The sequence below is a fragment of the Paraphaeosphaeria sporulosa genome (genome assembly GCF_001642045.1).
Source record: "Paraphaeosphaeria sporulosa strain AP3s5-JAC2a unplaced genomic scaffold CC84scaffold_1, whole genome shotgun sequence".
In the NCBI taxonomy this organism is placed as follows: domain Eukaryota; kingdom Fungi; phylum Ascomycota; class Dothideomycetes; order Pleosporales; family Didymosphaeriaceae; genus Paraphaeosphaeria; species Paraphaeosphaeria sporulosa.
The window spans coordinates 1,608,009-1,618,587 of NW_017253360.1; the positions used below are offsets into that span (position 1 = coordinate 1,608,009).

General features: G+C 54.2%; 3 protein-coding genes across 3 annotated transcripts; 1 reads left to right on the forward strand and 2 right to left on the reverse strand.

Annotated features, from left to right (window-relative positions):
* The first annotated feature begins 4,338 nt into the window (after window positions 1–4,338).
* CC84DRAFT_44303 (uncharacterized protein) lies at window positions 4,339–4,799 on the forward strand. The gene has a single exon (XM_018186302.1). It carries the CDS (start codon window positions 4,489–4,491, stop codon window positions 4,765–4,767), a length of 279 nt encoding a protein of 92 aa, XP_018042093.1. The 5' UTR covers window positions 4,339–4,488; the 3' UTR covers window positions 4,768–4,799.
* On the reverse strand, window positions 4,511–6,772 carry CC84DRAFT_44812 (uncharacterized protein). Its single transcript, XM_018186306.1, has one exon. The coding sequence runs from the start codon at window positions 6,477–6,479 to the stop codon at window positions 4,833–4,835; it is 1,647 nt and encodes a 548-aa protein (XP_018042094.1). The 5' UTR covers window positions 6,480–6,772; the 3' UTR covers window positions 4,511–4,832.
* A 677-nt stretch (window positions 6,773–7,449) lies between these two features.
* CC84DRAFT_1133730 (YVTN repeat-like/Quino protein amine dehydrogenase) lies at window positions 7,450–9,351 on the reverse strand (the record flags this gene model as incomplete). The annotated part of the gene is made up of 2 exons (XM_018175993.1): window positions 7,450–9,075; window positions 9,142–9,351. 2 exons carry the CDS (start codon window positions 9,349–9,351, stop codon window positions 7,510–7,512), a joined length of 1,776 nt encoding a protein of 591 aa, XP_018042095.1. The 3' UTR covers window positions 7,450–7,509.
* Between the last annotated feature and the right edge of the window lie 1,228 nt (window positions 9,352–10,579).

The following is a 10,579-nucleotide window of genomic DNA, read 5'->3' on the forward strand; positions in this document are numbered from 1 at the left end:
ACGAGGCGGTATGCTGCATGCGGTGGCTGTCTCACAACGTTGTTTGTCGTACAAACCCTTCACGCGCCCCGCCAAATATGTCCTTCGCAACACTCGAGGGTTGAAAAGTAGGCCTCTTCGCAGTCCCGTCGACAAATGTTACACTTTGTTTGTGTGGGGTCGTTTGGCTTGAGCCGCTTCTCAACGGCTTTAATCACATGACGCCGTTCATTCACTAACGATTAGCTCCCGCTCAATGCGTACACTAAACGCTGTGGACGGTGCGCACTTCCGCGCCCTCGATATCAATAGTGCGGGGCAACCTGCCGGTGATGCATCACCCGCGTCGTCAACACTGGTTCCCTCGACTCTTGTTGTTGCGACGACGCTTTCCCTGCGTCAATCCGGGGTGCGGGACGCGACAATGAACTACTACGACAAAGAGAACGTTGTTGTTGTCGAAACCGAGAGGTGCGATACGCCCACGACATCCGAGACTGAAGATACACAACAACCCCGCTCTCCGGTGAAGCTGTCAATACAGCCGCAAAGTCGACAGTTGAGCTCCGCGAAGAACTTTCCGCTCGGTCCTGCGGCCGCGCCCTCAAACAGTGCTGCAAAGGGGACCAAGATCATTAATTCTACCATGCTCACGTCGACTCGTGTCAAAAAACAACCAAGCCGCTCGTCCAGCCCAGTCAAGACTCCAGGAAGCCGCCCATCCAGTCGTCCGTCGAGCCCCCTCAAGCGAACACCCGCCCCAGGAAAGAACGAACGCTTCGAGGCAACACCAACAGGTTTCCGATACACCATCGAGCTACCTGAGAGCAAGATCGTGCCGAAGAAGGACAGCGCCGCTACGCCGAGCAAGTCCAAGACCTGGACCCCGGTGAAGAAGCTCGGTTTTGCAGACGCCCCTTCTAAACAGAATAGCCCCAAGCGAGCCAACAGTCCAGCGAAATCTGCGAGCCCGCCAAAAGAGCTGTTGAAAACGCGGGCTACGAGTCCGGAGAAGGACGGTAGCGTGAATGGCGTGAACGGAGCGGAGCCGACTCCGGCGGATGCCACCCCGCGGAGCCACAAGAAGCGCAACTCATTGAAGTTGACGAAGACTAATAGTGTGCATGCCGGCATGGCGACTGTGGAAGTCACGAAGGAAGATGTATGGACAGGATTGCTGTTGAAATCCCTGTTGACGTCGGAGGTTGGTGGGGTCGAATCTCAGGTGAAAGAAAAGGACCCGCACGATGGTGAACGTGTAACGAGTGTGGAAGCTCTCTCCCATTCATCAGCGTCTCTTGAGTACCAAGAAGGGCTGAACGTGAATGGGACCCAAGCGACCGCAGTACCAAGAAAGCAGTCGACATCTATGGTACCGACTAACTTTGGTGAGATGTTGAGGAACTCGAGCCAGACTGCACTGCAGAAACGCTCAAGCTTATACGAAGAAGCGCCAGAGAAACGGTTCGCCAGCCCGACAGTCCTAGATAAGGCACGACGGAATTCCGAGATGCATGTGCAATCCCTTGATGGTGTGATTGCGAAGCCGAGCTTCATGTTTCGGTCTCTGACGACAGATGCGATCGTGCCGGTGACCAAAGATTTCGTCAATAGAGCAGTTAGTGAAAAGGATAAGGGCTCTTCAGAGCCATCGCCCACTGAATCCCGCAAAAATGGGACACACCGACGAGTGGCATTCGCTGGTACACCGCGTACACCCACTGGCACTCCCCCGGCCATCATGGCGGCCATAGAAGCAGACATGAACGATATACGCAGCACCCTCCGCCGATCGTTGGGCGATGGCTACACATCTGCGCCTGTCAGTCCCGACATGACACGTTGGCTGGGCTCAAGAACAAAGGGTAGAAGCCCCCCAGACCTCCCTTTCGCGACAGACGCAACGAATATTGACAGCACGCCTCGTCGCAACCTGAACGAGCGTATGGCAGCGGTAAAAAATAGTATCAAGCCTTCAACACGCTCGAAGAAGGCAGCACCCGCACCGCTTACCTTGCGACCAAAGAATAAGGCAGGGCCCCGGTCACCAATACATTCGCGGCTGCCTCGCCCTTCTCCTACTAAGCCCAAGACGCCGCTCAGGACACCTGGTACCATCCCCCAAGCCCCTCGCATATCGCCTTTCGACGTACGCTCGCCCAGCCGCGTCCCCGCCATGGCCTCACATCGCGCCCGGTACGCGCGCGCTTCCGAGAAGAAGGGCGAGACAGTGGGTTTTGCAAGTGCCGAAGACATCGCGAAGCAAGTCGAGGATTGGAACAGTACGTCAGCGGAGAAGAAGCCATCCATGCAGACAAACGCGAAGGTGATTACAAAGACAACAGTCAAGACGACGCAAGAACGCTCAAAAAGCAGGATGGGCTTCATGCGTCCTACGGCCACCAGCGCGAAGAAGGGGAAGGGGAAGCTGGAGCAAAACAAGGAGGATAAGGAAACCTACACGCCACCAGGATCACCCTCTGCTTCCCGATCACCGCAAACTACACACCTCCTTCCATGGAAGCGCAAAGATGTGCCTGCCCAATCCACCAAGAAACCCAGCTCCCCACTCAAGAACCCCAAAGTCCGCGCCCTTGCGTCCGCCGCGCCGCGCACGCCTCTACCTCGCGGCAAAGGTAGCATGAAGGCGCTGGATCGCGGCGCGGTCCGCACGCCGAGCAAGGAGATGGTGAGCAAGCTAGACAAGGAGATCGATGCGCATTTGGAGAATGAAGCACGAGCTGGTCGCGTCTTTACGCCGAGTGGGCAGCGGATTAGCGATCTGCTGGCTAAGAGACGGGTGAGTGAAGGACTGTGAGGGTTGGAGAGGGGATGGGTGGTGGTCACGATAGGGCGTGAGGAGGGTGAGGATTGATGTGGATGATTGCATGGGTAAGGCATGTGGCATGAGAGCGCGATGGTGGGTGACGAGTGTGCTGGGTACGATTCTCAGACTTTGATTGAGACTTTGGCACGCGATGATGTGGACTTGAGCCATGCGGGAAACTTGATATTGCTGGGGCTTAGGGGATCATCAATCCCTTGGAGTACATAGCGAGCATGGCAGCGTGCGGCTGACTGTTGCGGCGAGTGCAGGTTCGGTTCTGTAGACTCTAATGAAAAGTTCCTCGGGGTGGTGGCCATGAGTTCGCTACACATATCGCTCGCAATGGCCCCCGTGCATGAAAAAATGCACATGCTGAAACGGATGCCTATACTCGGTCGACTAGAAGGACTGCTTTCCTTTCTCATGGCACTTAAATTCCCACTACTCAACTGCGAGAAGGGTCGGCCAAAAGCAAACTTTTGATGACTATTTTCTTGAGGCTAAAGACAGTTTCATGTTGGATATGAATGATGGGTTTGTGACTCCTCGTGAGGGGCTTCGTGACTCTCGGTAGTCCCTTGCCGACTTGACAAGAGTCAGTTGTTCGGATAACACACTGGTGCAGTACCACTTCCTTTCCACCGCCGCTTCACCGCACAGCCTACGTGACATTTCTTACACGACATGATACACGCCAGGCGGCGTAGAGTAAGGATCCGCTCGTAGCGCAGGGTTCCGCACGATACTAGAGGTCTTGCTCCAGTCATGGCTCAGAATGACAAAGTCTCGACAAACGTCTACATGGTCGCATAAATCACACTACCTCGCCGATCAAAGAGGGAGAAAACCACGCACTCGGACCAACGGTTTTCGGTTTCCGTGATCAGTGACTCCACATTTCAGGACCTCGCCTCTGATCTCCGTCATTCCCAAGATCCCAAACGCTGATGCACAGCCTGGACCAAGGACCTATACGCAGTAGAACGACGCAGAGCCGCAGGAGCGTCTGACAATGCCGCGCTACGCAAGCTGTGCGTCTCCACTTCCCGAACTATGTTTCGACTACCGCGTATCTACCAGTACGCCGATTAGCACTCCACCCAGGGGAGCACTATCAATAACCAGCAACACTACCTTAGCTCCTCTGCTACTCAATCCAACTTCCGCTGCACAGCCCCTACCAAGCTACCAAGCAACCGCGCACATAACAGCGGAATAAACCACGCAAAGCAGCCATGCAGCTCCCCACACACACTCGCCCATCCAGCCGCTCCTCCAGCCGCTGTACGCCCCGATATTTCCCCCTCGCGGCGCTCGCTCAAACAAGGTAAGAATGAACAAGCAATACCGCCGCCAAGGCCATGCTGGATCAAACCACGCATGTTCCCTGTCTGCCCAGCAAAGAGACGCTGGCACGCAGAGGTCGCGTGGAGGCTGTGTCAATGCCAACCCCTCCATTCCACCCCACTACGCTGGGCCCCCGTTATCTGGGACGTACGCGGCGCCGAATCACGACTGCTGCTCCGCAGCTCAACAGTTTGTCTGATGCCCGCTCAGCTCATCATGACTGAATGTGGTGTCTGCAAGAGGGCTGGTGGGCGTGTGGCTGGTGGGCGGCAGACTAAGCGCTGCCGCTGCGTGCTGTAAGGTGCGCATCAGCACTAGGTACGTCTGCGGCGTTCATGTGCACGTGGGATCTGTATTGGGGGTTCGTGACATCGAGTGCGCTCGCGGACGCATCAAGTGCGCACGCGGAATGCCCTCCACCATCACAGATGCAAGAGCAAGTTTCATTCGAGGTTAGTCTCGTAGTTGTGTTGATTCATATATGCGTTGTAGCTGGCTGTCTGCGCTACATATTCCAAACCGACCCAAACCCATGCATACAAGTCATAACAAGTCGTAACGTCGTGGACGCGCTCCCTCGCACGGTCCAGATGCATCGCTATAGTACAGGTTGATCAAACTCTTCGAAAGCTAGAGTACATTGAATGCCGTAGCACCAAAAACAGTCGTGTGAATGTTTCTACGCCCTGAGGCTGCCCAGTCGTGTAGGCAGCCGCGGCGCCTTGGAACGCACGCCGTAAATCGACGACTTCCGCAGCCACATCTCAGCCTGGTCCGCGCTGGACGAGCGCCGGCGGGGAGGAGGCGGTCTATCCGAATCTTTGTCGCTCTGGTCTGAGTCCTTGCGTGATGCCTGGGAGCCTCGGCGGTGACCGTACGACGATTTGCGGGACTCGCGCCAGTCCTGGGAGTCCTTGCGGGAGTCCTGAGAGTCCTTGCGAGAGTCGCCCGAGTCTTTGCGCTTCTCGTGCCGGTGGGCATGTGATGAGCCGTCGATGTCGATCTTCATGTTGCCGAAGCGATTGTGCGTAGCCTCGACTTCTTCGATGGATGAATTTCGCGAGTGCCGCGGCGATGGCGATTCGTCAGACTCTTCTTCGATGACATCTTCGTCCTCGTCCTCTGACTCGGGCGGTGACGGCGGGTGCACGACGATCGAGTGAGGTGAGGTGGCAGCCTTATCGAACGTATCCTCTCGTGGGCTTGCCCATCGTGCAGACATACTCGTTGGGCTGACGTCCCGCGGGCTTGCATCCTCGGGACTGAAGGCTCTGGGACTGGCGTTGCGTGAAACCTTTGCTTGGGGAATAGGCAGGGCGTTGGTCTTCTGGCGGCCTCGTGGCAGCCGCTTGAGATCCTTCTCCCACAAAGGTTTGATGTGAACCTTCCTCTCGTTGCCATGCTCATCTTGCTTCAGCTCTGCGTCCGTTACGTCCGACTTGAACGCGCTGACTTCTTTCAATATCGACGGTCCAGGCGATAGGCTCCTACTTCTCGCTGCAACGTCGTCGCGCACTTTCGAATCGCGAAGAAGAAAGACATTGCTCCATGACGGTCGCTGGTTTACAGACGATTGGCGTCGTTTTGAGGGCTGTGGGATGATGTCTGGTTGTTCTTTGGAGAAAGTAACACGTTTCTCGCCAGGCAGTGACGTCTTTTTTGTTGGTGGAGATTCTTGTGACGTAGCCATGTCGATGACGAAGTGTCCGTGTTCGCTCTGTGTCTGAGGGATGTTTATCGTGAGTCTGGGGAAACTGGGCGATTTTGTGTGGCGGACAGCAGATTTATGAGAAGCGGTGCTGGTAACGTGCCGGGTGGGGATAGGTGTATGCTGGTGTGAAAGGCGGGGTTTTAGCGCGATCTGCATTGAGCCAGGTGATGGCGATAGAGTAAGGGTCTGGGCATGCGCCGTCGAACTGGGCCCCACGGACGACTCGCTGAACGGCTTTGGGGCTGTGCTGACAACATGTACCAGCGAAGGTTTACCAATAGCTGCACGCGCTCCATCTGAGTCACCGCGTGTGTTGCCTGTTACCGACCTTGTAAGCGGCTCGGAGGTCCTGCGTGTTGTGTTCCCCGCGGGCACCGTCGGACGAGTACTGTCGTTTGCAGCTGGCGTTGGTCCGCTGTGGCGCAGCGTCGCACACGTCAATTGTTGTCGTGGTTGAAACTGGGGAACTGGATCCGAGCATGCCCTCGTGTGCTCTAGACCATCGATGTCAACAACGCTCTTTGTCTCTGGTGGGTACGGGGACCACGTTCCCTGTGCGGTGTGCCAATGGGCTTGTCTCAGCGCGAGTCGAGATGGCTCGGCATGACCCGCCATTTCGCTCGCCAATCGATGCAACAGGCTAGCCTGGGACGCGACGTCTTGGAAAGCAGCGGGAGTGCTTGGCACCGTCAGGTGCACGTAAACATCGTCCCGTGGTACTGGATGGGCAGGGTTGGAAGTAGATGACGACGAGACGGCAACGGGAAAGATTTACAGGAGAAACAGGGGGCGGGAGAAGAACAGAAAAGATCGCGGACAGCCCTCGTAAATACGTTGAACTGGTGGAGCGCGGCGGAGGCGTGCAATCCTTGGGGCATGGAGCTCCTTTCACATGCCAGTCCTGGCGGCTCGCACCGCCTGCCAACACCGAAAGGCTGATACCCGGTAAAGGTTCTTCGCACAGCAACCCAAGACGCTAACCGCCTGCAAGCTCAGCCAAGCTCGGTTGGTAGACTTGTTTCTGAGGCAATGCCATCGTCGTCCATCGTCACACATGGTGTGGCGTTGTCACCATACGACAAGCTGCCAGCTGGTGTGAGCAACTTCGACTGGCATCGAGCGGGGTCTCTCTCGTAAGGTAAGCGATCACGAGGGTTTACCCGACCGTAAGGGTCCACGCGCTCACGTTCGAAACACGCCATTAATCGTTCGATTGGAGAAATAGGTCGGCCCGGGTGTGGTACTTGGAGACGTGAAACGAGAGATGGAATTCGGACTTTTGATATTTGGAAACGTTCTTCGGACTCTGGCTAAAAGAGACCTTGGCCAGTGCGTTTATCGCACGTGCATCGAACTTGCCCGCACCGAGCAAGTTCTTCGCAATCTTCCAAGGCATCTGCCAGCATGATCTGTATCGCTCAAGTAGTGCCTGGAACGGCTCACTCATTCAGCCGCAAGCGATGGTTCTTGTTTGTCAACATGGTCAGCATGGTTCGAGTACACGTGACTTCCTACATGGGCTAGGGAGTAGGTTCATTCACATTAGCCTGGACTGGTTCCCACGTATTGGAGCCCAGCAATATGGCACAGTCCATTTCTTTATTCTCTGTTACAGCAACTATAACCAAATAGGAAATTAAAACGGCTATTCAGCAGTCCAGATACCAGTACCCTTCTGGACCCAAGCTTCCCTCTCCTGGTCGCTCGTCGTGGCTGGGTCTTGCCCGTCCATGTCTCTAATCTGCTCGCTGATCTTACGCATGACAGCCCCAAATTTTCCGTTCTTTGGGGCTTCCTTGGGCTGCTTAGAGCGATTCTCCAATATCAATGCTTCAACCGGACTTTCTCCTTCGGACTGTACATCTGGTGTCGGTGCGACGCATCTGTCCCAGTACCTTACCTTCCCGTCTCCATCGACGCTGAGATATGATGACTTCCCTCCCTCTTCTTTGGGCAGCTCATAGAAGCCCGACCTGACGTCGGCAGCATCCACACCTCTGGGTCTTTTGAAGACCTCCTTCGCGTTCGTACGCGTGTCGTAGACTAAGGTTGTCCTGTCTGATATCCTCATTGTCAGTAGTCTCCCATCGTCCATCCAGAATACGTTCTGTATTGACGCCATTCGGGGGAAACAGTCGCCGCCATCTATCACCATATGCTGCACCACGAGTCCCCCTGGACCGCCAAATGGCTGCCAGACATACACTGTCTTGTCGGCGCACAAAACAATCTGCTGGTTGGTGGGATGCCACGAGAAGTGGCGGCACCAGTGATTCACAGTCTCAGGAAACGTAGACACTACCCTCCCATTGGAGACTTGATGAGCCTTGATCTCTCTTCCGCTACGGGAGCTCCACACAATGTGTGTCGAGTCTGGCGAGAAGGCGCCGCTCCAGCTCTGGCCAACTGCGTCTGCGGTTGCCCATTCTAGTTCTCCGGTCTCGGTCGAGTACATGCGCAGTGTACCATCCCAGGACACAGATGCAACATATCGACCATCAGGGCTGAAGCCAGCCCATGCCACCATATCCGTGTGTCCTCTGAAGCGATGAACTTCCCGACCTGCATCGACGTTATACACAACCACGTGTGGGAGATTATCTGGGTCACGCATGCCGTGTTGCGTGGTTTGATTGTTGGTAACATATAAAACCAACTTGCCGTCGTAGCTGAATGGATTCTGGACAAAACTGGGTATTTGCGCATTCTGGATCACGCTATTGTTCCTCCTGCGATGGTCGGCGGAGGTCTTCTCCAGGGCTTTGACAAAATCAGCATGCAGGGCAGAAGCGTTCACAAAGGCTCGCGTCCATTCATGCTCTGATTCCAACTCAGGCATGATAGCTTCGATTGCTTTCGTGGCGATGGCGGGAGGGTTGATAGATTCTTCTTCCACGAACAAACGTCCATTGGAGTCGAGCTCCCACACTATCAGCCCGGCGTATGGCTGCGGACGTGGCTCGCCTGTTGAGAAGTTGCTGATCAGAATATATGCTGGGTTTCCTCCAACAGCATCAGTCGCGGCTCTTCCTCCAGCCTCTACGTTATGCTTTGCCGCTCGAGGCCAGAAGCCTAATGTACCGCAGCCCTCAAGTGTTTGGCGCAGTTCCTTTGTCACAACGTCGTATATCAGGATCCCCTCGGGAGAAGCTGAGCTGATAGCGAGCAGCTTGTTGTCCGGACTTAGGGCAGTATCAATACTCCTGTGGGCCTGCTCAACCGTTAGTAGACTTGATCTGAGGGGATATCCTCACAGAGCAGCGAAGGTAACACTAACAGTCTCACCAAACCTCTGCGATGACTTGCTGCCAAAATGCTGTTCAAAATCCTTCCAATAATCAAACCCATCCTTTTCTTGGCCCCATTCCTGTGGGTGTTCAGGCGCGTGTGACGCCGGGGTACCGTTTAAGGTGAAGTCCTGCACGGGGCGCAACGGGAACTCGTAACTGTGGAGGAAATCCTTCTGCGTGTAACTCCGAGTAGTCATTATGAGTTATGCGAGAGATGCTTGGTTGCGACGCTGCGAACAATTTGCCATTGTCTGGATGGTTGTTGCCTGATACCATAGGTATCCCAAATGGGAAAGGAGGACCGATGACGTACAGAGATCTTCAACAGTCCAATGACGATCTCTCCGCTCATTGCTAAGGTCCCACACTGCGTCGCGAATCACACAGTGTCGCGAACCAATCAGGGAATTTCTGGATTAAAGTTTTAATAGAGCTCGCAGCACACTCATCACTTCTTGTTTTAGGGGGAAATACTATTTTTTATAGTCTAATTGACATATTCCGCCCTTGCAATACAAAAATTACAGTTAAGTGCTAGCCTTCCTACCTAGTCAAACATTAGCAGCCCTGTTGGACGAGATTCTTATCGCCGAGCAGCTGACGTGCAGGCGCAGCTGTCTGGGGTTTTTAGATTACTAAAGGTACAACACGGTTATTGTCAGATAATCGCGTGATGATGATCGTTAAGTATCTGATGAAAAGGTGATGATTGATTGATTGAGTGATTGATCGCGCTTCTACATGTTTTTCTTGTGTTCTTGTTGAATGCATGCCAAGCAAGGGAGAACACTGTTTCGGGACAGGTACAGGTGCGCCAGCCACCTCGCAGATGACCATGTAATCGGACAGTTATATAGAATCTCTCACTCGTAATAGCTAGCTTTTATCAGCCTTATAACTACTAGGGGATGCGGAGATTTGCGGTATTGCCACCCTAGTTAGCTCCTAAATTCTAAGCGAGTTCTGCGCATGGCCTAGGCGTGGACAGTAGCGTAGTAATATATCGTCACGCTAAGCAGTGTAATTTATAATTATCATAACTAAGCTAGTGCATATGGATACCGAACACCTCGGGTTTCGGAACACCTTGGCAAAACGCGACACCTGCACAGAACATGCGATATCTCCACCAATAGTTAATTTAATTGCCATTGAGTACACATAGATTCAAGCGCTATAGCTGCAGTAACTACTGCAGCTTTCTCTCTAGCACTTGATACAGTAGATCTACTATGTTGAGCAGCCAAAACCTCAGCTGCATGCATAGCCTCCCTGATACTATCTACCTCTGTAAAGCGTAGATTTGGATCTTGTTGAACGCGCTTTCGAGGCTGCTGAGGGCTAGCATCCTCTACTTGCTGCTCAAGGCGTCTTTTTTCTGCCTCTAAGCCTGCAGCTCGAGTATTTGCTACTGCTAGGGCCTTG

Bases quoted from the DNA above. Each gene is read 5' to 3' on its own strand.
- CC84DRAFT_44303 (XM_018186302.1), top strand. From the start codon at position 4,489: ATGTGCACGTGGGATCTGTATTGGGGGTTCGTGACATCGAGTGCGCTC.
- CC84DRAFT_44812 (XM_018186306.1), bottom strand. From the start codon at position 6,479: ATGGCGGGTCATGCCGAGCCATCTCGACTCGCGCTGAGACAAGCCCAT.